The sequence below is a fragment of the Buceros rhinoceros genome, unplaced genomic scaffold (genome assembly GCF_000710305.1).
Source record: "Buceros rhinoceros silvestris isolate BGI_N320 unplaced genomic scaffold, ASM71030v1 scaffold32887, whole genome shotgun sequence".
Lineage (NCBI taxonomy): Eukaryota > Metazoa > Chordata > Aves > Bucerotiformes > Bucerotidae > Buceros > Buceros rhinoceros.
This window is the reverse complement of record NW_010421191.1, coordinates 44,110-71,881: the sequence shown is the minus strand read 5'-3', so window position 1 is coordinate 71,881 and position 27,772 is coordinate 44,110. Positions and strand designations below refer to the sequence as shown.

Here is a 27,772-nt window from a genome sequence, read left to right as displayed (position 1 = left end):
GTCCAATCAAATTTAATAAAAAAAAAAAAAAAAAAAAGTTGTTTTTCCAGATTTAATATCTGGATGACTCAATATCTAGATATCATGTAATTCCAATTCCTCATTCTGCCCAAAACCTTGAACTTTTACTGAAGCCAAAATATATTTGATAAAACATTTTCCCAAGTATTTCATTAGACCTCTTCAGGAGTTCATAATCATTTATCTCCTCTGGATTTAACTTTAATCAGTTTTAGTGTGCTTACAGCAAATAATTATTAAATCATTTTTGTCATTTTAAATTCCTTACTTACAATTGCCAAGAGATTGTAAACTGTGCAAAGGCCTAGTTCAAAAGCAGTGCTTTTCGTGCTGCTACCTTTGGATTACCAACAGTCCCAGAAACTCTGCAAAGATCTTTTTGCTGTGAGTTCTTCAATTCCAGTTGCCAACACGTATTTAAAAACAAAGAATTTTACACCAGCTGAGAAATCTGCCACACTCTTCCCATCTACTCTTTAAAATTACTATTCCAACAGAAGATTGCCAAACCCGTCATGGGGAGTTGAGCAATTACAGTGAATAGGAGGAAATTTTTATCATTGCTAATACGTGGAAGGTGATCCAATAGATTCTAAAGTTGTGGCCGCTTCAGGAAAGTATAGAAGACTGTTGGCACCGAAGCAAAAAGAATTTGTCAGCCTTTCAGAATGAACAGCTAAGGAAAAAATTACTTATTAAAATCTGTAATCTTCGTATTGTTTTTCTAGAAGATAATTCAGTCTTTGGAAATAAAAACAGAATCCTAAGTTAGTACAATGTTAAGGGCAAATACAGAAGGGCTGTGTATATAATTACCTAAGCTGATTTTGATTTTGCAGTCCTAATTTCAACACTATCTTTTGTGAATTCATAACATCAATCAAGTAATACTTAAAATTTTATTTTTTTCTTCTTAGTGCAAAATTCATGTCTTTTTAATCCATCTTTACAGACCTTGCTAATCAAGTAGTTTGCAACAAACTTTCTTATTTAGTGCCAAATAAATTATTTGTGGTTTTATATTATTTACCCAGTATACTTTAAAAACACATTGCAATAGCACATAAATTTCATGTCATAGCCTTTAAGTAGATAATTTTTGTTAATTTAATTTAATTTAATTTAATTTTTGGATTGAATTGTAGTAAATTGTAGTAAACTTTTAATTGTAGATCTTGAAATTTAAATCCAATCTGAAACAGCAATTGGTGCCCTGACACTGGGAATCCTGGCAAAATGTCAGTCCAAGTGGAAACCCACAATCTAGAAGGAAAGTTATCTTTGAAGAGTCTTGATGAGAACTGGTAAAGTCTTGCTTGCTACAACACAAAGCAAGCCAGCTTTCCCACCATCTCACTTCCCTCCTTTCTTCACCAAAAAACCAGTGATAGAGATGAGGAGTATCAAAGAGCAAGGAGTACTTTAAAATAAACTAATACCGCCAAGGCTGATATTTTTATCTTGCCTCTGGCTCCACTCCATTTTTTTAAAATTCCATTGAATCACCAAAGGAGAACTCTGGCCTGATCATGGAAAGGAATAATTAATTAAATAAATAAAATCAGTGACTAAACTGACAAACGAGAAGTACTCTAGCTTGTAAGCTAAGAGCTCCTTTTAGCAAGATTGCTATTGATGAGTACAGCTCAAGAATGGCTTAAAGAAGCTGCTGCAGTTCTAGAATACTAAGTATTTCTATAATACACGTTCATACACTACAGATAAAAAGCATTTAAAATTGAAAAAGGCCTGTCTTGCTTCAACATTTAGAGGGTACACGTGCATCTTCCAATCAGGCTCTATTTCTAATTGCAAGCGAAGCCAAAACCCGATCTGCAGACTTGTGTTGTCTTTAACATTTCCTACAATCCCCTTCCATAAGTTAAACAAATTCACACAGAATTTTTAAAATTCACAATTCCATATAAATGTAAATAATGATTTGTTATTAAAGTAATAAAGATTATGATTAGACCAGGCTAATATGAGAAAAAATGGTGTTGTAGGACACATATAAAAAAACCATGGGTTTTGTTTATCTTGTTATCCATGCATTCAATTTTAGGGTCTGCACAGCTGTAAAAGGAAGTATATATTAGCAAAGAATAGGCCTCAAGGGGTTTGAAGTTTGTTTCATATAAACATGCAAAAGTTAAGATGTTTATTTCAATCTTATCTATGCAAGGTCACCAATACTATCAGAATATCCTGTAATAGAATCTCTGTTTCCAATAGCAGGATGAAAAGATTAACAAAGTTTTGCCTTAACCTTTCTAAAATCTTGTTAAAGATTCATTTTATTCTGAAATTGACTGAGACTACAAGTTTCTTTTTTTTTTTTTTTTTTTTTTTTTTTTTTTTTTTTTTTTTTTTTTTTATTTTATCCAGACTACTTCTACCACATCTTGTGTAAATCATTATAGTCTTGTCTCTCTCACTTCATTGGTTTTTGGCTTCCATCTGTTTTCTCTCATCTTTTCTTCTACTCTGTCTCATCTACATTCTCTTTCTACTCTGTTTTCTTTCATCTGCTTGCTCATTACTATTAGTCCAGCCCTCTGTCTTCCCCTTTACTTCCCAATTATCTCACAGAGGTTGAGAATGCATGAGACCTGAGAGCTCCGTTCTGAGAGATGTTGAGCACTTTAACTTCTTTTTGACCTGCAAACTTTAACTTTTTATTTATTTGTTTATTGTTACAGATAGTCCTGGATATCTTCACTGACCTGAGCATGTTGCTTTTCTGAGTATGGTCTAAGGCACATTGTGTTCTTATTCCTGGAAGCATTAATTTCGACAGGGCTCATTTGCACTTTTCACAGAAAAGTATAACTCCCTCGTGTCCTGTCTGCACACAGGTTAGCATAATATCATGGTATGCTATTTACTAATCTCTGAAGGGAATCTGTAAATATTTTATTGTTGTACATTATCGTATCTGTTGAAGACCATTCAGGAATGTATTCATTTTAATGTTAATATAATTATTTTAATAACGATTCCATGATAAAAGTAAAAATTTTTAGTATCTCAAATTTAAAAAGAAAAGAAAGAAACAAAAATAGACATGCATTTAAAAACGTTTAGCAAAGGACTCAAATACATACTATCACTTAAAACGGCTTAACATGTCAGGCTTAATGCTCTGCAGCTACCTTCGTGACACCATGGATGTCACAGTTTCCTGTTCTAAAGTTGTAACCTAGCCATTGACGATCAGAAGTAATCACTAATCGTTAAATTGAATTCAGTCTGAAACTTCCAGCTTGAATCTATTTTTTTCTTTATTAATAAAGAACAAATCTTCACAGCTGTTCAAAACTGTACAGTGAAGTACTGACCTTCCAGAATTGTGCATATGGTCTCACTCCCAGGGCCTTCACTAGTTTCTTATGTTTGTGCACTTTACCTTGTGATGTCTCGAGTGCAGTGCCCTGTGACAGAAGTTCAGAGAAGCAGTGCTAAAGGGTCTTAGGCAACATCATCACCTCAGCATCAGGGCCATCATTTAAAGGGTGCATTGGTGCATAATTCACAGAAATACCTGCACATTTCTGAGTCTGAGGCTTGTGAATGCTGGCTGGACACTTAACTGAACTGCCAGCTTCAGTGAAGTCCAGTTGTGCTATGTGTCCCTTTTCCTTGGGACAGCTCCCATTTACAGTAAATGACACCTCTTCCAAGTAAACACACCTGAAGTGGGAAAGCCCTATTTATCTTTTGAGACTTACCACCTCTGCCCTTGTGCAAGCAGAGATTTGCACCAGTCAAAGCTTTCATTCTTCAAACATTGCCCTTCTCCTTGTGCTGTCCGAGGGAATAGTTTCAAGCACTGGAGTGACAATAGCAATGTTCTTGCTCTTCCCAGTGTCAGTGGAGGAAGAATATCACTACAAATTAGTGCCCTGCTGCGGAGGAAATCTCTGGAAATTCCAGAGACTTCTACAACTTGTAACGGAGTTTACAAATGAGATTTAGAGACGCAGCTTGCATGATGTGTTAGTTACAGAGTCTCTATCTCTTTTCTATGATTGAGAAAACTATGAAAGGTTTGAAACAGAAAGTGGAGGAAGGATCACCTCTCTGTTGACATCACTGAATGACAAAAAGGCAAGTGGCAGAAGAAGTTGGCTGATTGGGATTTTATCAAATTAAAGCAGCAGTGTTATTCCATATCATTCCACACTGCATGACATACTGTACTCTTTTTTAAAGACTATGAACATTTTCAAAGCTGAGGTGCTAATGTGGAGACCTGTCAGAGGAAGAATTGCTACTGAAAGAGGTAACCAGTCCTTCATGCTTTCAGAGCGTCACTTTTGCGAAAGCTGGCATCTGTGCCACAGTCAAAGGAATATATATCTTTCAATAAAATGCTAGAGTCATGAACCTCAGTCATTTGGAGCTGCTCTATTTACAAGCAAATATTCAAGACAGCCTCTGGAGTTTACTGCATACAAAATAAATCACACTGAAAAGATACCCCCTGTCAAGTTGGAGATATTTTTAGAAAAGATCAATTACATAAACCATCACATTTATGCAACTGTTTCCACATTTGTTAGTGACACGAGCTTATTTTGTACACCCTGTAAGATTCCAGATGAGTTCCCCTAAGATTTCAGAGATAACAATATCACAAATCTATTGGAGAGGTCTCATTTTTTATAGCACAATGAAGTACAATTAAGGCATGATCTTCCTCTGACAGGTCTGAAATGATCTCCATCTCAGCTCCTTAGGGAGTGTGTTGAAATATAGCTATTTAAAAGATCTCTAGCCAATGTTTCAACTGCTCTGAACTCTCATAAATATTATCAGCTCTAAATTTCTGGAAAGGGTCACTGTTGAGGGGTAGTCCCTTCAGGAGTATACAGTACAACCTGACTAAAGTACAACCTCATCCAAGGTTTTTGTTCTCATGTATTTTCCTCTAAGTGCAGCCAATAATTTTGGCTACAGAAGAAGCAGTACAAGGAAATAACAAAAAGTGTACAACCAAAGTGGCAAAACTCCTACTTAATTTGTCAATAAACAGAAGTGGATACCTTGCCTAGGGGTATGACTGCAATGCACACTGCGGTAAGATGCAAAGATGTATAGCTTTAAAATGAGCCAGCGTGGACACAGAAAAAATTTTGTTAGAGGGACTTGGTTTTGTACAGGCTATTTCATATTGCTAAGCAAAGTAATTTATCTCAGAGCAGTATATTTAGCCCCTTTAAAGCTTATTCCACATGAGAGTTTAGTTTGGAGACAGCATAAACTACTTACAGTAAGTGTATTTATGTGTTGACACTGTACAGCAAAGACAAAATCAATTAGCATGTGTGGTTCATGAGAATCCTTCAGACATTTCACAGGTAGCTTAAAGCTGAATTGAACATGGCTATGCTTTCTTTGCAGGTACAGAAGTATAGGCATACTCTGAGACACTGGCTTAGAACAATAACCCGAACAACATATGGATGAAATCATGGTTAACTGAATTTTCCCACAAGTATGTAAATAACCCTTACTTAGAACAGAGATTAATTTAACCAGGAATGGCATCTAAATCCAGATACAAACACCTACCCATACACTGTAGGAATCTATTTGTGAGCTGAGGGTCTAAATTCTCATCATAATTCATGAAGACAGAGGGTTCAGTTGGGTTACCTATCCAGAAGATATCCAGTGGCTTTTGGGATGCAAAGGAACCCATCCTGGCCACCCGCTGGCTCTCCAAAAGGGCACAATCTCCCACAGATCTTGTTCTATAGCTATCAACTACAGCAGCAAACCTCAGCTCCTCCAGTGCATCTCATGTGGAGTAGACTTGTTGTCGAGAACTGAATCAAGGTCCTAGTTGGTACAGGCTCTGAAGTCTATATTATACAAACAACCGATGTATTCTACCAATGTATTCAATTCTACTAAAGGGTGAGTCACATAGCTCAGTTGGTTTGGATGACTATCACCCAGAGCTCCATAATGGGAATGTAGACACCCTGCTCATATGCGGATACCTACAGTGCATCTATGGATGGGTTTTTTAATTTGACCCTGAATTTATCTCTGTTTATTTGTTAGTTTTTAACCATAACCAGTGTCAAATAAGACACCAAAAATCACAATTTCTTCAATATTATTGAGTCAATCAAGCTAAAATCTCCCACAAAAAAACATTATAGGAAGCCTTCTGTCAATGCTATTCTCCATCCGATCTTAATGTGCTGGGTTAGAGAAGGTCTCACCTGCAGAGGAACTCAGCTTCTTTTTCAAAACATAAAGTCATCTTTCTTCATGTTCAAAGTAGAAAGGACTTAAGGAAGTGAATCACATCTGTATAATCAAATTTTTCAACTAAGATCTGAAAACGTATGGCTGCTTTCCACATTTTCCTTTAGGGTACTAATACAAATTGTTCCTACACAGCAGGCTGAACCTTCTGCTTCCTCTCAATGACTTGTATGTTCCTGCTTTTTCAGTGCAAAAATCACAGTCTGATCTGGGCAACTAATACCATTATAATAACTTGTAAGAATAATTATCTAGATTTTATCAAGAATAATATTCGTAATAAGTGTGGGCAGTACAGTACTTAGCACTTTGTTAATTCCACAATCCTTACACAATATGCCACAAATATCATGGAACTGCAGTTGCACAACAGCTTCTACTAAATACAAAAGAACCTAGTTTTTAACTTAAAATTTGTGAATTATATGCCCATTTTAAAAGACATCTAAGTAAGGATTGACTGCAAATTCAAAGTAATTCTTCATGTTAGTGTAGGATAGGATTTCACTCTGCTAAAAATGCTTTAAACACAATAATAAATGGAATGCAATGAGAAGTCTTCTAAATTTTTAAAGAAACATTGAATTTGTGTGTATTTTCCTGTATTTTTTAACAACATCACTATAGTTATTTTGGAATACTGTACATATGAATTTAATTAAGGAAACAGAACTATTAGGAGAAAGAGCTCCCTGTTTTTTCTTAATCTTAAACCTGACCTTGTTAACAAGCAGGTGCAAGACTTCACACTATGACCAAGAACAATAAAGAAGCATGCTGTCCTCATTTTTCCTCTAATTGTTCTTTTCTCCAAATCACATTAGCTCCCATTTGTTTTATGCAATATTCACCATTATTCCCTTTTACTCTTTTCAAGTTTATTGTAGTCGTGGAAACAAGAGTACAATCCTTTGATCTCCCACATCACACAAAAGTAATATATGAGAATATAGCATATGCCTTCATACGAGAAATGTATCCCAGCTGAATTCCTCAGTCAAAGGAATTACATACCTATGGCATTCTCTGTGAAAGTTCTTCGTGGTGAATTGTTCTCACTGCAACCACTGAGTACAGCAATGAAAAGTCACAGCCAAAAAGCTGCATGTATATACCTTATGCAGGTAATGTCCTTATTAAGGTTTCTCTACTCTTTACCAGATTAAAGGATGCCTGACTGCAGCCTATAATTCTATAAATATGTAAAACATCCAGCATCCAATTAAATGCTCTTTACAGCATTTATCTTCCAGTCACCCTCTTGTTATCAAAGAGTATAAAAAACCATGTAATGAACAACCGAATGCAGTGCTGCCAAAATATATACTGTGGTCATTACATCTAAAAGTGACTTACAGAACCCAAGTTGGTCAATTTACGTCTTCTTTACACATTCAAAAATGGTACGAAGGAAGAATAATGAAAAGCAGAATAAAAATCTATGTTCAAATTTTAACAGGAGAGCAGATACATTCTCTACCTGAAAATTTTAACAAGAAAGCAGATGGATACATAGAAAGATGACATCTAAAGACCATTTTTAAAGATCTGTTGTTTTAAAGATGCAGGAACTTCATCGAAATACTGAAAGTAATGAAGCCCAACATTTATTTTTGGCTCAGCCAGTGATTTGCTGTGTGGTCTCTGTAGTGTTTTGAAAATACACAACACAACGCCATTACATTAGATAATGGCTACTTTACAAATCTTTTTCTTAGACTTTCTTTATTAAATTGCAAATTTACAAGCACTTGTAAGTAAGGTGTAAGTTATGAAACTGTGTTGCCTTCATGTCCCCACTTAAAGAGGGCCTTCTTAGTAATAACCACTGTACTACCTTAAAAATATTGTTGGAAACCTTGGTAATAAGTGGTCTAAGCATCCAAGGAATTTTTTGTTACAGTAAAATGTTTCCTCAGTCACTATCTCCGGCTTCACTTACACCACCCACCTAATTTTATTCTATATAATTTGCAGGCAGATGTGCAAAGGTCAAACTAAGTCACCAGTAGGTTTTATAATCCTATTCCTTCTGTTGAAGAGATCACTCGGCATAGTGCAAGGTATGAATTATATCACTGGTAGATTATATAATCTCACTTTTCCTAGTCGATAAACCTTTTCCAATGTACTGTAACATTATATCATCATATGTGCTCCTCTAAATCACATTAGCTTCTAAAAAAAGTGAATGTAGCTGAAAGTACAGTCAGACAAGGATTATGATTTACAACATTAATAGCCCAAACCATCTTTTAGGAAGCATGGTATCAAAAAGAAAGCTTATGTCTTGTTATTTAATTACAAAAAATGAGAGCAAACAAAATCCTTCGTGTAATAAAGAGCAACACATCTGCCCATATGGAAATATTGCTTAAAGGAACTCTCACACCCTCATGCTATGACACCTACTCCACTATTTTCTCATAAAACAAGTTTTTATATTAGAAGGGAAATTATTGTTTTCTGATAATTGCAATTAATCATCATGATTTCAAAAATATTTTCTCAGCTCAGAGAGGTTCATTAGTGTTAATAAAATGGGCATTCAAGATAAAACCAGCTCCCTGTGAGTTTAATAGGTTAAAGTTTCACAAAATGCTGATAAAAATATTAAACCTGCTGCTTCTCTTTAAAGCATGTAATGAATTTGCCATTCTACTAACATAAAATATTGTTAAAATGACAGGTCATATGAAAAGGAAGAAAAACAAGAAGCTTTCAAACTTCTTACATAGGAATCCTTTGTGTTAAAAAATCTTCATCTATACATACATGTATTTGCATTATAGCATATACATTATTTATAAAATAACGTAAGGTGAAAGTATCTCAAATTACAGAAGCCTTCTTTGTGAAACAGTGTTGCCTTAAGGAAAGGGCTGAATACTCTGCAGAATGTATCTCTGTGACATTTCCAATTTTTATGAAGGAATCCAAGACATTTCAAACTTTTAAGAAAAACAGAAATACTACCTCCATGAAAAAAAGAACACATGCAAAAAAATGTTTTCAGGATGGACAGCAACGGAACTGATTTTTCAGGCCTTTCTAATTTGCCCCCTGCACTCATGCAAAAAGTATTTATGTATCTTGATCTGAACTTCACAATTTCGCTCCCATTAATGAGCGATATTCATCGATATTCCTTTTATCATACGTTAGTGTCAGTAGTATGGGATATGGCCCAAACTGGCCAATATTACACACTCTCATTAGTCTTGGGGGGTCTAATCCTGCCAACATAAATGTACATGTGTAACTTCACTCGGGCTAGTAGCCTGGCTGACTCAATAATGAGTTAACATGTAAATAGGTTCAGCCACACATCTAGCATTTGCAGGATCCGTCCCAGGTTTCCTGATAGCAGTCTTCCCAGGGAATTTGGTGGCCCTGGACTCTGGATCCTGAAGTCTGATAGTTGTCTCTTCTGCTATAGAGTGTCTAGAACTGAACACCCATTCATGTACACAAGTTCAGCTTCTTTTTTTTCCAGCAGCACCACCAGCTGGAGCAGCTAAAGAGAATAGGACCAAACTCTGAAAGTAATTATCTTGAAGAGAGTAACTCACAACCAACATTGCTAAAATACCTCAGTTGCTGCCTGCCCTTACAGTATTTCACAGGAGCCTTTCTCTTTTTGGAGAGCACGTTACAAGTTACCCTCAAGATATCAGGCTGGCTGTAAGGAGTCAGTTCTGTAGGGTGTTAGGTCTGCAAACACACCATAGGGGTTTCCTCACTTATTCCCACTTCAAGGAAGCATTAAGAAAAATTTCTCTTTATTACAGATTTTAAATATATTTCTGTCCACTGTGATGATTAATTAGGCGTTTGTTGGAATTTGCCTTCTTTCCACCTCTAAGAATAAATGTCCCCTTCTGCTAATCAGACACAAACAAAATGTTTTGAAAAGTAATCACTTGCTAAAAAAAAAATTGGAAATTGGGCTTCTGTGTTGTGAGGAATGTACACACATAGCACAGTGAAATTTAACACGGGTAAACGATCTAACTACCTCAAAGTGAAGTTTCTGCCTTCCTACAGTGGCCTTTCACCCTGCCCTTTCCTCCAATCTGAGGAGAGCTGATGTTGATGGAACATATAATGGCTCCTTTCCTGTGTAGTAAAGTCAGCAATAAAGCTCAGTAATTAAGGTGACCAGGGAGGCCCAGCCCAGCAGGCCAGTGGTGTGGCAAACACTTTCAGAACTTCAAACAATATCAAAGTCACTGAAAAACGGGCCTAGTTCAGGACTGGTTTGAATTAAGCCTCACTTCCACACGCACTTTTCAAATCCAAGCTCAAACAAGAAAGCCAAGGACTTCTGGATTTCATTAGAGCCAATTATCTTATCTGTTTCATCTCAGGCCTGACCCTAAGGCTGGCAAACAGCTATTCAGTGCGTTTGTGTGGTTGTTTGAGAAAGCCTCCAGCCAGCCAATAGCCTGAGGAACTGTTAATTAAAACACAGTTGCCCCCTGCCTCTGGTGATTAGATATTTTCAAGCTTTTGTAAATAATTTTTCCATTCTTTGCCCCAAGCCTCTGAGGTCCCATACATGCAATAATTTATTTGGTTTGTCAAAGAATACTGCTGGAAATAAAACTATAATAGAAACTTAAGGAAACTCTTACACCTTGCTTTAATTCTGCAAGTGGCATTCTATGAATTTGCAAAATATGTATACTGTTGCTTGTGTAATTAATCCTTAATAATCTCATTGTGTTTGAAGTGATACCGTGTATAACAGGCCCTACACTTGGCTGGTAATCATGTTTCCTCAGATGCCCACAAGATACATATGCTCACGGGCTTAATGAGATCATAGACATTTCAGAAGTGATACTGAGTGATACCTGTGTTCCTGAGACAGATGGACAGAGGGTGGAACACACCTCCAAAGCCTGTTTGGGGAAGGACTGAATCCTATCAGAAACACACTTATGTCTCCGCTGACAAAGAACAGTTCCAGAACACAGGTCCATATCACTGTGGCCCAGATAAATTCTAGTCATTAAAATTTTCATAGAAGACAAAGAACTCCATGTCTTTCATCTGGAGTAGGGTACTCAATCCTTCCATCTCTCTTTTTCAAGCCCTGGGAACACATACCATTTTGCCTCAGAGCAGAAGACCTGATTTTAGCGTGGTTCTAGCCTTGGTCCCAGCCAGTGCACCAGCTTGTATGACCCCATGGCTCTCATGCACCCACTGTCACCAGTGTTGGGGGTGTGTTCTTCTCATGCAACATGATAAAGAGAGGAATGTCTTACAATGTCTCACAAAAGAAACTTCTAACTCTTTACATCTTACAATTATCCTTAAAGTTAACACATTTATTTTAGTGTAATGCATTGGATGTACTATCATGAACCCAAACCCCATTGCATAAGGCACTACAAAGAAGGAATAAAAAGATGGCTCCTGTCTACATACTCCATGGGGACTTGGGGAACTAGAGACAGAAGCTGTACAAGCTGGAAAATAGAATCAGTCTTAGAAGTATAGGAATTTAACAAGTGTCCAGTTTTGTGGGAGGCAACATAGCAAAACAGAAATGCAATAAGAGATTTCAATTATGTTGATACAGTAGTTTTGTAAGTGCTTATGAGGATACCCTACAAGAATGAACATTATCACCAGAAAAAGCAGAAAACCTGTACCAGGTATCATGATCTGAAAACTGAAATTCATAGGAGCAGTCTGAGAATGACATTGCAATGATAAACAAAATGGCAGAAACTTTAAAGTCGCTTCAGCCGGTTGGAAGGGTAATGCATTCTGTATTTCACAGACAAGCCACAGACAGAATTTGCAAAATTTAGACGTTGCTGCTTGTGACTTCCAACAGAGAAAGTCAAATGCTAAGAACAGTTTCACAGGAAAGGAAGGCTGAGATGCTATTTTGGAGAAGGTCTAGAACTGAACCAAAGGACAGACAGCAATCTGTACACTCACTGGGGATAGAGGGGGAGAAAGGAGAGAGGATGATAGAGAGATCTTAACAGCACTCGAGGGACATGAATGTCTTGTCAGAAATGAGATGTTAAGTAGATGAACAAGGGATGAGAAAATTTGTGTCCCAGGTAGATCAAAAGATGAAAGGCAATGAGGCCCTGGTGCCAAGCAAAGGAGTTTGGGAAGAAGAACAGATGAGCAACTTTGTGATCTGAGGCACAGGACAGAGCTGTGGGAGGAAAGGGGGAGTTAGGGCTGCTGTGAAGAATTTGGTGAGTGGTCAAATTATGACTCCAAGAGAGAAATGTGAAAGGAAATGGTGGCAGGGAGCATGGGGAGGCAAGGTAGGGGCATTTCCACTATTGGAAAATTATTTCTACCGTTTGGTACTATTGGACAAGTATTTCCACTATTTTGAAGTTCTTAAATTTGCTTTGCCAAGACTGGAAAAGACAAGACAAAAGCTTCTGGATTTTTGACACAGGGGCCAATAACTGAACTTGACACAGAGGAAGTTAAAATTAACTCAAGAATGGCTCATCCACTGCATGTTTTCACTTTCAGGGGCAACTAACACTTCTTAGCAGTGGCTCACCTGGTGGTGCAGAGTGAGAATGAAATCATTGCCTTCTTGATCAGTGGAAATCACAGGGTCTTTAAGCTGTTTCAAACTCTGCATTTCTTTTGCTGGCTTTGCTTGCAGTTTCTAAGAAGAATTATATTGAAAATGATGTGCAACCTTTTGAAATAATTTTTCTTTGGAGATCAAAATGAGGTAAATAAGCAGATAATAAATTTTCATTTTCAGATCTATCAGTTTCCATAGAGAGTTCATCACATAGGCAGTGAAGCAGCATGAGGACTGAGAAATCCTTGTGACACAGGAATTGAAGCACTTGCAGAGGTTTAACAACAATACTTAATCTGTAAACATCTTGACTGAAGAGGTAGGAGGGTTGGATTGGATAGGGAGGTAATTAGTCCCCAATCTCCTGTCTGCCTAATAATTCAGCATTAGAACGGTACTTTTTTTTTTAGAAACACACTCTTTTATTAAAAAAAAATCTTTTTGTAGATGTACATCACTGTTATTTTTCAGAGGGAGACTTCTTTTAAGAGTGAGGGAAAAAAAAGCTAAATATACTGACAGCAAAAGCATTAACTTTGAATGTGATTAAGTCAGGTTCAAGTCCACAGTTTGCAAAAACGGGGGACAACAAATTGTTTTTGATCGTTCAGGGACGTGATTTTCCACTTTAGTTTTTCTTTTTTTTTTGCTTCCTAGAGTGATGTCCTCAGCATGAGGCTCAAGACGAACACTGTCATGAAAGGGTTTGAAACTCACAATTAGTTGTTTTCTTGGAAACTTTCAAATAGTTTTGGTTTTGTTCTAGTGTAGAAGAAAATCACATGTCAAAACCACAGACAGTTGTTACTTACTGGAACTGCTGTCTTTAGTCATCTCTACTTTAGTAATGCACGCCCTGCACAGGAGGAATAAAGCAGCAGAGACCAGCCAATTTACCGTCAGGGAGAAAAGAACTAAATATTCTGCATCTTCATTTCAGCCCTTCACCTTATATCATCTGATAAGCATGTACACTCCTATGCATGACATAGGAGAAATGCATCCCAGACATAGATATTTTCTACCTGGTTTATTCTGTGCTGTAATTTATTTGGTTTCATTTTTGACGAAATTTTAATAAATTAATGATTTTTGCTAACTTTATTTTAACACCCAGTATAAATATGACTAGAGTGCTTGTGGCGGGTAAACATATGAATCAGCTAATGAAACACTTTGAAAGCTCATTTTGTTTCAAGGCGTAACAACTCATGAAAGTGTTTGTATATAATCAAAAAGGTTTGATTGCTAAATTAGGCTGAATGTAGTCACAGTATCTAAGACAAGATCCTGCCACATTTACTTGGTGAAGAGCCTCTGCTTTCATAAATTCTTCTAACAATTACTTGTGCAAGAAACTACTACTTCATATAAGTTACAACACTCTATCTTGGCCATGAATTCTGCTGGTGTGCAGAACTGAGACCTTCATTAGCTAATGACATAAATGATCAATTTACATCTAAATCCTGACCCTAGTATATGTGATCACAGGGAAAAGACCCCACTTTGCATGAAAAAATATACAAATATCCCAAACATGTTGAATCACTCTATAATTGAGCATTCTTCTTACACTGCCTGTAAAAAAACAATATATAGGAATTCGAAGGCTGATGGATTCCCTCACACTGGGTAACAACTTATTCTTCAAGAAGCTGCATTTATTTAATGGGATTACTGGTGTCCCAAGCACTGCTAATACCACTTAATCATGATTCATTGACCTTCCCGAATTTTTTCATTAGAAATAATTTTTTGAGACATCTATGTTTTTATAGTTTCAAACATCTCTCCACAAGACTAAAAAATAACTTTCAAAAGTAATGAAATACTCAGAATTCGAGCTCAAAAAATACCCAGTACAAGAAACCTCATAAGACCTTGCAGCACCGAGCACACTGCTATTCAGCATAATTCAAGACTTCAAAATCAGACTCTTGCCAGATTTTTCTATATTTCTTCAGAATTACTGGACCTTTATTTGCTAGAATACAAGTTCTATGAAAAATACTTACTCCTTTCATTCAATTGCTTTACAGACAAATTGTAGAACGGGTATACAAAATCATTAGGATTAAAAATTATCTCCAGGGAGTTATTGGTGCAAAAACATGAGAACATCTATACGCACAGGCCTGCCCTGGAGGTACCCACCCAAACACTGACACACAGGTGGGTGAGCACACACAGAACCTCACATTACTTCTTGGCAATACTGCTTATGTTTGAAAGCAGAAAAATAAAAGCTCCCATTTCTCTTTCTTCTTTAAATATTAAAAGAAGAATAGTGGAGGTCTCATTAGCTATGCTGGCTAAAGAAAACATGAATAAGAACTGTGTGGCTCAGAGGCCTCTGTTTCTGCTGTTCTTGAAACAACACTTCTGTCTGATTCTGGATAATGGGCTTTTAATAAAAATATCCAGCAAAGGAAAACAATTAAACAATACATAAAGCACCAGGGTGCAATCTAGTGGTTCTGTTACAGTCTGGAGCTATTCCAGCAAAGAACATGTGGATATTTTTTATAGGCTACAGTGTAGTTCTCAAAAGTTATTATAAAGCAACAAAATTTAAATTGGGACTGGACATCTATACAATCTTTCTGTACTGCTGTAGGAGTTTTAATTCAGACCTGAGATTTATCTCCACCTAAATGCCACAGATATTTTGACTTTTAGGATAAAAATATCTTCTGTACTTCTGCTGAAGCTTAATTTCTTTCAGGACGTTTCTGGTGATATTTCTCACCTTTCTATCAAAGTATTTGACAATACGGCAATTCTCTATCCATACACTTCTTTCATCTTTTTGGCTTAACAAAAATTGAAAAAATGGTTATATTGGAAAAGAGCTCAGATACTTTTCAGTGCTTTGAACTACAGACCATGTATGGCTTGGGGTTTTAATCAAATAGTTTTTAACCTGAGCCACATAAACCTGACACATGCCATATTTTATTATCCTTTCTCCTCCACCCCCTACTCTGCCATGTCAATAAAGAAGCTGTGCATCTGTAGACAAGTAAGCCAACACTAATTAATTTCTGCAATGAAAGTTTCCATTTCTGTAGTTCCAGTGAATGAAAGGAGCATCATATATAGTTTTAAAAATTCTGGTAGAGCAGAGGTGAAAATTTAGGGTAGTTTGGTGTGAAGAAGTTAGATTTTCCAAATAAAAGTAAACAAGTAGGAAGAACACGAGGTCGCAGGTTATTAACAGTGTTGCCAGTTTTAGTTCTATGGTGAACTTTGAAGTATAACAAATTGTTGAAAGGCTTATTATACCAGCATTTCAAATGCTTTTCACTCTGCTTCTCCATTTCCTGAGAATTCTGTCCCTATCCCCATGATACTAATCATCTGAATGCTCAGAATATTTGTTAAGAAACAAGAAAAAAGCTCAAAAATTTAACATTATCACAAAACCTACACCACCACATTAAAAAAAAATACTCAAAATCCACAAATCCTCAGCACTATTGAATATTTAGATAAGAAACCTAAACTCTAAGCATATTTTAAAAATAATATTCCTAACAAACTCCTACTTTCTTCAAAATTCTTCAAAAGGAACTGCTCAAGCACTCTTAAGTCATATTTTTCTAGCTGTTTGGTGTACATTTCTTTGAATTCTCCTAAGATATTTTCTACAACAGAAAGGAAAAGAAAGACATCTCTGGCTGAAATGATCATCTTTTAAAGACACTTGGAAGAAGTGGAACCAAAACAGAAATGAGGAACTGATGGAAACTGTAACTTATGATTCTTCAGAACGCTGGGAGTGACAGAAAGCAAACTATATACATCCATACAGAATCCGTTCTATGGATTTCATACAACTTCCATTATTGTGTTCTGTTGAGCTATATTTTCCTTCATAAAAGGTATTATTCCCGTGACAATGCAGAAGGATTGTGGATAATTAGCACCCACAATATTGTCCATCTACATTTGAGTAAACCATCATCTGCCTGTCATACGTATGACTCAGAGATTCTGCCTTCCTCTTTATGCAGAGAAATGCTGAACACATTGCTCTCAGCAAATAGACAAGAGAGAACAATAGCTGGGAGAATCTTCACCAGTTATTGTAAAGCAGAATACTGAGAAATAAATAATTTATTTCAGTTAGTATAGATAAACTTGGCATTTGTTATTTTGAGGCTGTTGCCAATGGAGTTCACTTGATGACACAGTAGAATAAAGTTCTGAAGGTGTTAGTTCTGTCTACCTCTAGTTCTTTTATTCATGAGGCTGAGCAGTTAACTTGGCTTTTTTATTTCCTCTCCCACACTTTTGTGTTTTTATCTCTTCACATCTGAATCAGAATCTCAGTCTTATTTTTTTTAGACCCAGTCTAGTATAAAACAGCTTCAGCATCAGCCTCTGGACATCATAGCCATAAAAAGTAATAATGTTAATTTATGGGTATTTAGGATTATTGTTTAAAAGAACTTTCTCAAAAGCTATTCTTCATAGAATTCAATAAACAGTATCATTGTTCTATCACTCACTGTAAATAGTAAGGTACAGCTAGGAAATAATGTTGATTTTTGCTTCTGACATGCTTTTGTTATCAGAAACCAAGTTTTCTCCTCAGTCGGAAGGTTATACAATATCACAGAACAGTGATGCCAATGAGAGCCATAATAATATTCAAAATAATATAAATCGATGGTTCGCCCTCATGTGGTGTATTTAGCTCATTTCTAGAAAAGAGCAGAGCTTCGGAGATAAACAATTAAAATTATTTGGCAACTGGATACGGTTCTAAATGAAGAGAGTTTGAAAAGACCAGAAATATTGTATTCTGAGAGAAGAAAAATAGGAAAGGACATGACACAGATAATGCAAATGTATTAAAAATAATAATTAAGGATAGGCAAGAATGTGCACTTCATCTACACACGTAGTACACGAACAAACAAAGGTTTAACAAAAGTGAAAGACTAGTGATTTGAGCTAAAACAAAGAATTATTGTTTTTCAGATGCACATACTGAAGACCATGAAACTCAATGCCAACAAAACTTATTAAAGTTGTTACCTCTAACTCTTTAATGAACAAAAAGTTATAAAAGTAAAATTTACAGGAAAATTAAATTAATATATACTACTAATATATAGTATATATTAATATTGTATACTTATATTAAAAAGGATAAGGAAAACATAGCAATGTTTTCTCTACATTCTTTTTAGGGTTTATGTATGAAATTGTTAACCTAGACAGTAAAAAAAAATCATAGGACCTATACTGAAACAGAATTAACAAGGAGAATATATTTGAAAAACAACAAAAATACAAAGTTTTTTCATTTGAAATGTCAAAATCAAATGTCATCAGATTGGGAAATACAAAAATAAGAACAAAAAAAGGGTTGGTATACATCAATGCCATCTCTCAAATAAACTTAACTATGCCCTGTAAGGCCACAAGACTGCAATAAGTATTTCTTAATATTTCTGATCAGATATTAGAATACAGAGACCTTTAAACGTACATATTTTCTCCCCAAACAAGCACTGAGATCTGTAAAATAGAGTGAAGATTTTCTGCACATCTTGATTTTTTTCATTTTTACACTTTAACATATGTGGTTTCAAGTACAATGTTGATTTTCAATTCTCTTTGTTTAAAATTATTATTTGGGGGTATTTATAAATTCTGTGCTCTATTTAAAATTGAATGGTGGATACAGTTCATCCTTAACTCTGCCTTAATGTCACCAATATCTTGAATTTGCTCACCATCTTTAGTTAAAATCATACATGTGACAGCTAAACATTGAACTCAAAGATAATTATTATCATGAGCTAATTCTAATCATTCCAACACACACACACACACACACACGCATGCTTCATTTTATGTAAGCTTTTACAGCCAGGTTCATTGATATGCTGTGGCTGTTTTACGCTACTCTGAGCAGAGCAAAGCAGCCAGAGCATACTGGCTGGTTAAGTAAAATTTACAGCTGCTTTGTTGAATAAAAGCAGTTCAAAGCAGTTGGAAGGCACACCCCAGTTTCCTTCTGTCTCTTGCTTTTCCCTCACTCTTCTGAACACTCACATTTGTCTCCACTGCATCTTCTACATCCTGCTCTATGGAAACACCTCTCTCCTGTCCTCTGTAAACTCCAAGTACACACACACACATGTGCATGTACAACACAGACCTGAGCTTCTGCCTGCTGCCTCCTTTGCTGAGCACATCTGGTATAACATGAAGCTTATGAAAAGAATTATTTGAACATTAGTAGTTGACCATTGCTCTTATTTCTCTGCTCTGCAGAAAGGAGTGGATTACATCCTCATAAACTCAAGCGTAGAATCATCCTCTTAGAAAATAGCCACAATCTTTTATTGCTTTCAAAGAGATTAAAGCAAATTTAACTTGAATAGGTGGAAGTAAATGATGAAACAAAATTCTCAGAGTGAAAGATACACCAGGGCTTGACAATAAAGGGAAATAGCTGGGGTTTTTTGTTGTTATAGGAGAAAAGAAGAGATGCATGTGTTTAGAAAAAAGACATTCTTTCAAGGATTTTTGTAGCTACACCAGTTGCTTAACTGCGGTAAACATAAAACAAAAATGTCTGGCAAAATTAAAAGGTATACTAAATTGATTACTGCACTTCTTTTCCATTCTACAGAAACTTCTCTCTCCTACTTTTTCTACTACCTCTTTAGAGTTAACACAATCAAACGTATTTTCTTAGTAGAAATGGGAAAGAGAAACATATTATTTTATGCATGAATGAGTAGACTTCATTTTCAAACCAGCTATAGGCATTTAAATTTGATTTTGCACTAGAAAGAGTTAGTTTAAAAACACAATAAAGACTCTTCATGTAGCACTGAAGTCAAAATGGCAGACACAAACCAGCACTATAATTTTTCCTGTTTCTCACTAGAGTCCCACTGGAGCCACTGACTCAGCATGCCTTTGAAGAGATTATTCTTGTTACGCCTTTAACTCATCTTCAAATTTTCTGCAGTTATACACATGAAGGTTGTTTTTTCCTGAAGAAAGAGAAATGTTTTCTTGGACAGTTTGGAAGAAGAGCAGAATCTCATTCAGTCCCAGCAAAATTTACTTAACATGTATTTATTAATATATTTATCATGACTTATGCAGTGGAAATAACTAATATTCAGCTACCTGCGTGTATATATGTGAGTGGGTAAGTGCTTATAATGTTTTACAAACAGATTCTGGACTAAGAAAAATATACCTGGTATAAATTAATTCATCATATATATAATACCTGATTATGGGCAGAACTCCAGCGCCAGAAAAAAGCCTTGGTCTCTATTTCTGTGGACATTATCGTTCAGAGGGATGTCTGCTGTGAAATTTGACAGTCAGTCAAGCAGTAACAAGCTATCTAGTGTGATGACTGCTGACACTTTGAATATGTTCTTGGTGCAATTCCAGGAAGAAAATAGGACTCTGGTGGTGACAAAGTGAAGGTTTTGTGTATCCCACAGGGAGCTTTAGATTATTTTAATGTAAATTTCTCAGTTCCTAAGAACTCAAAGGATTAAGGATTCGACTCTTGAGGCAGAAAGAGAGCAAAAAGACACAGCTTCTCTACTAACAGACTCCACCCACCTGCAAACTTATTCACATCTTGGTAATTTTGGAGAGGACTTTCACTGACAATCTCTCCTGCCTTTGCTTAGGACTGAATACTGAATACTGTTTACTGGGGAGTAGGTATGAAGAGAACATATCTCCATTTTTTCCCTTATTTTTCTTTAAAAATTGAGGATGTCCAACATTTTCCTCACCCATCTCTGTTACTCTGGGTCTAAAATCAATTTATTTGAAAAAAAAATCAAGCCCATTTTCCTAACTACAAAACTCACTGTTTATTTTCTTAAAAACTGACCTGTTACAGGTCTAAACTCCAGAACAACAGCTGACTTGCTGAGGTCTTTTAGCAACTCTTCTGTTGATTTTCTTCAAGACTGTACCTTCTTTTCTATCTATGACTAAAGGACTGAACTGTGGATCCCTCTTTCCTGACTACTGTCTCACAATTCTGTCTGGGCCAAACTGGTAACACAGGCTACATCACGTGTGACAATTTGGATAATAGGAGGGGTAGCTTCTGGGCTGCAGATTGTCTCTTTCCTAGGAGCTGGAAGTTTACCTACCATTCAGACCAGATCCATAGAAAATAACTATCTGGTCTATCCACCCTTATTTACAGTTTTTTGTATTTTCCCTTTGAAGATCTGTGCTGTTTGTTTCATTGATTCCCCTCAAAACTCTCATACCGGTCATACCAAATCCATATCAATAAGCCCTACAGAGGGCACAAAGACAAAACAGCAGTATCTATTATAATCCGTCAACAATATAATACTTCTTAAAAAAATTAACTATTTAACACAATATATAACCTTCATTTAATTACGTTATTCATAAGGTTAAATGGATGTATTCAAAATATGACCATTCCATTTTGCACCATCAGGAATTCTTTTAAGGGATGTCCCAAACTTTATTTTGAATTTATCGGCATTAAAAAAAGTATATATAATTAAGTATTTATTTTAGTGGGATGTCTGCAAATGATTAGTCAGTGTGTAGTAGATTACATTAGTTTTCTTTTCCTAAATAGTGTTGCTTTGCTCAGGCACAGAGATTGAAATTCCCTCTAACTCTGAAGCAGAGCAATATTAGCTGCTCCAAACTATTTACTAGTGTGCCTTAATCTAGAACTGCAAATTACATATTTGAAAAGGTATTATTAAAGCCCAAGTGTTTGTTGTCAGGATAGCAAGGGTACCAATTATGGTTGCAGTCTCAGTTATGTGAGTTTTCTGTTCAATACGCTGAGACCACCATTCTCTGCAACATTAGATGACCACATTACCTGTATCATTATTGGGATAGGTTGGATCCAAACCAAGAATTTCGGGGTGATCATACCAGACATATTATTATTAGACACAAATACCAATGATTTGAATCATCCAGTCTCCAAACTTCCATAACATGTCTTCAAAGAATAAGAATTGAAAAGATCTTGAAGCAATACTGAACTGTAGAATATTTGGAGCCTGCCACTATTTGTTTAGAGTCTTTTTTAAATACAGGCAAATGTTGTAAATCCATTTCCACAATAACAGTGTGATATTGTGAATGTTGAAGGCTATTTCTGTGTCTGGGGCTTAGACTTTGAATTCAGTTGTGTTGTCTATTATGTCTCCTGCATATTATTTCATGGACAGTACAGGAATGATTCAGAAAAAAAAAAAAGAAAAAAAGAAAATAGTTTAATACTTTTTGTGATGTATTTTCAACAGAATATAATTGGAAACTATGTGAGGTAAACACACGGCTTTAAACAAAAAGTCTTGAAAGTGGTTGGAGATAGACATCAGTTGTCTCACTGCCTTTCTTGCAAATCAGTTTCCACTAAATGAAACCTCTTTTCAAGCACGTAGCATTTGCCCAACCTTGTGACAGATGAGAGTGCCCAATAAACCCTTCCACTGGACTACTTTACAGTGAAAGGAAATCGTGTATGTAAGACAGGACTACTGAAAGTCTAAAAGAGTGTGTTTTAAACTGGTTTTATCTCCTCTGGTCCCATGAAAATAAGACTAGAGATTATGATGCATCACCTATGAAAGAATAAAATTTCATTTAGAATAAGCTACTGAAAGCAAAGAGAAATATAGCATGCAACATTTCCTATCATTCTTACTGAGACGTTTCACAATTATTTACTTTTAAGTAAAATTTTACTTTACCGCAATTGATAGAAAAAGACAATCGGTCAAATCTGTGAGCATCTTGAGAAGACTTTTAAGTGAATGAAGAATGCTGGTCTTGGACCACATTTTGTATTACTTTCTATCTGCTCTACTTGCATGGAACTGCAATCAACATGAATTAGAACAGTAATTCTCTTCTGCCTGGTATAAAAGCTTACATTTAAATTTTGTAGATAGAGAAGTGAGCAGCTCAAAGTCATTTTACTGGTATGATATAAAATGATATAATGAATGACCAATTAAATCATTAGAAATTCTTTTTGGTCAGTTCTGAGTGGATGATCACAACAATTAAATTATCTTTTTTTTATTATTTACTAAGCTTTCGTATACTGGAATACCAGGATTAAGTTAGTTTCACCACGGGTCATCCTTCTGTCTTTCAAGATTACATTAGCTCTTATTCATGTGCTTATCTTCTACAATCAGTTTTCAGAATTTAAAAGAAAAAGGTACCAACCTGAATGCTGTGAGATACTCAACATCTCCCATAGGAGGATCCAAGCCACCTGTCCAAGCAATATTTATGTTATAACCTTCACCAGGGCCACTTCCAACCTAAAAAAAATAGGAATAAAATGCCAAAAGGAGTGAAGAGGAGGAAAAAGCAGGAGGAAAAGAAAGAGAGAAAGAAGAAAAAAAAAAAGAGAGAAAATTCTTAAGTGTGCTTTAGAAACAAACATCAAATAACATGTCGGATCAGCCCGGCCTTGTTTGACAAGGACTGCTCTGGGTTATGCACTTGTTCTCTACTGGTCCCCTGCTCCCAGTGGACAATTTGGTAATCTGGTGTAATTTAAAGAACTAGAGAAGGACAAGAAAATTAGGGGTAATCATGCAACGCAATTACCTGAAAGATACAAATAAAAATGGGGCTCTAAAGAAATAAACCTAACCTCATTTGGGGCTCCACTGCCAGGGAAGAAGTTGCCTTCATCATAGCGATGGAGGGAAACATACAGGATGCTGGGGTCAGCATAAAAAGCCTGCTGTGTACCGTTGCCATGGTGAACATCCTAAAGGAGAAAGAAAACAGATGACAAATGTAATAATGTCCAACTCAGTGTAGAGAGCTCAGTTCTGCTTTCTTTTACCCACCCCCCTCTCTCTCTCTGTTTCTCTCCCTTTCCCTTGCCCTTCTTTTGTCTTTCCCTTTCCCCCTCCCTTCACCACCCCATACTTCCTGAACTTTCAGGCAAATTACTCTTTAATGCACTCATTTTTTAAACTGGCTTCTAAAAATCAGGAAACCATAGCGAGCGTGCCCTGGAGACTCCAGATGAGCAGTCATTGAGAAATCCCAGTCCTTTTGTACAATTAGATATTTATACACCGGCTCTTTGTACTCCTTGCCTCAGTGATGGAATCTAGCATCCTGTTTTATGGAGGAATTTTATGACTTATTAACTGCCAACAGTTCATAACCCCTCAGGCTTAATTAACTAGCCTCATTGGCCTCTGAAGAAAGACTAATGTTTAAACTACAAACTAGTATTTTGCAGAAGGATCTATGGTTTACAGAGCTTTTTCACAATTCTTGACAGAACGCTAAACATAAGTGTATTCATTGATTTGCCAAGTTCCACTATTGAGGTCAAAGGCTCTGCGACCAGCTGAGTAAATTGGCTTTCTTGAAACATTCAGTTCAGTTAGCAGTCCCTCAGCAGTTAGATCCACATCAAAAGAGATGCCAGATGCGGAAAGGACTTCATACTTCATTTTTGCAAAATCATGACGGCAACAGTTGAAGACATAGGAATATGATCTCATTAGCTATTAAATCATCTGGCAGATAGCATGGTGCCTTCCACAATCAAGGAGTGACCTTGGCCAGTCTCCATATTTCAAATGTTATATAATGCCAGTGAAAAGAAATTCTGTCATTAAATAAAATACTGAAAAAGAAATGCTGACAGTATATCTGTATGACAAAGACCGATGATGAGGATTTTTCCTCTTTTTCAGTTCTGTTTTTAGTTTAGTTTAAGTTTTTAGTTTAGTTTACTTTCAGTATTTAGTTTAGTTTTATTATTGTTTTAATTTAGGTTTGAGGTTTTTTAAAAAAAAAAATTTTACAAGTGAAAATCACTATTCCACCTGCCTTTCATCGAAAGAAAAAAGAAAATTGAATCTTTTTTGTAAATTTGTCCACTGGTATTTTGTAAGAAGCTGAAAAATTGTAGATATTATTGACTCTCCTCCTTTAATGCAATCCTTCGAAATTTCTGGTTTAAAGAGAAGAGTCGGAGGGAGGACAGACATAGCACTCTGGCTGGCAACACTATCACCCAGACTGTATTTATTCTACAAACATGAGGTCTGAACGAAATTTAATAGCAGAGGAACAATGGTCATGTTTTCTTCAGGATGCCTAGACTTCAGGAAGGTTCAAGTTAGCATGTTGCCAATGGCACAGCAAGCATTGCCCATTGTTTGTGCTTTTTGCCAGCTGATGTAGCCCCTGACTTTCACCCACATTGTTCAGGCCTCTCTACATTGACTATTACCTGTAGTGCATTGCGCTTGACTTGGACCTCCTTTGGGACCTCTGCGGGTAATATTTTAATGGTTACTTTTCTGAGTTGAAAGTACTTCAAGCAACATGAGGATGAAGTTACAGCTCAACTGTGACTTAATGCCAAGGTTAAATGTAACACATGTTGGAGGTGCAAGGAAGCACACACTGGTGTGAGAGTGTTGGAGATTAGAAGGCAGCCAGCACAGTGTTAGAGGGCTCTGGCTGGTGGACGAAGTAAACTCTGACACGTAGACTAACCCCAGACTCCCACTCAGTCTTCAGCTCTGACAGGATTAATTGGTTTACTCCAAAACAGACATAGATCATGCTAACATACATGCAAGTATGGATGATATTGGAAGAAGGATTACAACAACAATCTGAGAAGCTATGTTGGCCATTCAGATAGATCTGCAGGGACTATCACTAAAAACATAATAGGACTTAATTTTGTAATTTTAACAAGTCTTTCTGTGCATATTTGGGATTTTAGATATATATTTGCTATAACATTTTTCAAATGAGAAGAAAAAAATGAAGGGTCTGGGGTTTTGGGTTTTTTGGGGTTTTTTTTGATTCTTTGAATCTCAAAACTACCTTTCTTGTCTAAACTTTAATTCCACCAAGGGTTGCTCTGTTTTTAAGAGCAGTAAATTCTCTGGTTAGACAAAGGAATGTGTTGTTTAAGACTGCGGATGTTACCATGTGGAAAAAGTGTTCATATTTTACCCTTAGTAGATGAAATATATTCAGGGTATATAAGTCGGTTCAAAAATGGAGATTTATTCAAATGGCAGAACAAGGAAAGAAGAGCTGACAGAGAAGTCGTGTATTTTGGGGTAGAAATAAATAAAGATTTAAAATTTAAAAGTTAAGAATTTATATATGAACACATGTAGCAGCTATGAAGACTACACAATCTGTAACTAGAGTACAGTTTAATGTGTGGAATTGAATATTATTTCTTCATATTTACATTGCAGTAACATACAACTGCCAACCTGCAAGGGGTCCTGCTATTTTAGTCACTAGCAAAATAGTCTTAGAGGTTACTTTCAAGTCTTGACAACTGTAATTCCATTTTATCATTCCAATGCCCTAAAATCCCTGTTGGTGGGCATGAAGATGTGCAATCTTGTTCATTCATTTAGCTTGGATTGTGATTTACCCATAGTTTGCATACATAATAAATTTTCTATAAGAATTTTAGTACAGCGTTGTACTTATCATGGAGCAGGCTAGGGACTGGACTGCAACTTTTCCAGGAATGAAGTAATCTGTGTCTCTCTTTTTAACAGCTGAATTATTCTGGCCAATGGGACAGAGTCAGAAAGCGGCTGAGCATTCCCTATCTACTTCTTGCGTAAGGATAGGCAGCTCCACAGGTAATGATTTGCACATTTAACCTTGTCTTGAAAATTGAACCTGAATTCCTAAGTGTTTATTGGTTAAGTAGGTCAAATGAAAGTGATTCCCCGACAAGGCAAATGTAACACTTACAGTCAAAAGGACTTAAAAACATTCACAAAATGCAAACTTTGAATAGGTTTTTTTTTATTATTAAAAACCAAGAATAAACATAGAGTTCATTTTTGGCCAGGATTTATAGCAGTAAAACTCAGTGAACTGTCAGATTCAAGTCAGCAAGCAGATACAACACAGAGTGGAAGGGAAATTTTCAAAAGTACTGGTTTCTTGCAGTTTATAATTATGTTTCTAACTGATAGTAGAACACTGAGAAATATTTGAAAACAATTCTAAGAATATTTAACCTACCCATATACTTATTCTACCACTCATTTTTCACTTGCCATTCCTTCTCCCACACTCCCCCTTTCTCTGCTTCTCTTCAACTGCCAGTAAGCATGTTTAACTGAACAAAAGTGCTAGATGGTAAGGCCATGACTTCGCAATAAGATTTAATTATGAGTGCAGATATGAACAAGATTTAGACTATTAAGCCCTGCACTTCAAAAACCCTTTAACATATTTTGTCTTTAAATCTTTTATCACCTGCAAAAATTAATTAAGTGCAGATGTAACAGGTTAGGTTTTGATGCCAGGGTTCATTTCCTGTCTATGCTTTGTCAGACACCCTATTACACCTCCTCATGAACTGTAGGAAAACAAAAATGGTGCTCATAAATCAGCATTCAGCTTTCCTTGGGCTGTGCATTTGGCTGATCCTTTAAGTGCAAGGCAGAGCTCCAATTCATTATTCATGAAAATAATATAGACAACATGCCAAATGTCATCTGCATTTAAATAATCCATTTGTTAAACATATTAAGTATTGTGTAAGAGTGCCTTCTATTAAAATACATGACTAATCCAATGAAGTGGATTTTTAATCACGTAGCTTTCCTTCAGGGAACCATCAAAAGCTGGCATACATGACTTGAAAACTTCTTAGAGGGAATGGCCTGTTGATTTGTTTAATAATATTGAAGTTACACAACAAGACAAATCATTGCTAGGCGGGTAAGTTGCCACTTTGGTTACCAAAGAAACAATATTCTTTAAAGCACATCTGACTGTTTCAAGTTTGTATTCTGTAGG

At 36.1% G+C, this 27,772-nt stretch overlaps 1 protein-coding gene across 1 annotated transcript in view; it reads right to left on the bottom strand.

Annotated features, from left to right (window-relative positions):
• LOC104496443 (histone deacetylase 9-like) overlaps nt 1-27,772 on the bottom strand; it is a 137,657-nt gene that overhangs the window by 69,181 nt on the left and 40,704 nt on the right. Inside the window, exons 7-8 of the mRNA XM_010139563.1 lie at nt 23,592-23,711; nt 23,156-23,253 (exon numbers count right to left, since the gene is read on the bottom strand). Coding sequence (XP_010137865.1) covers nt 23,156-23,253; nt 23,592-23,711 — 218 coding nt within the window. The remainder of the gene's footprint in view (nt 1-23,155; nt 23,254-23,591; nt 23,712-27,772) is intronic.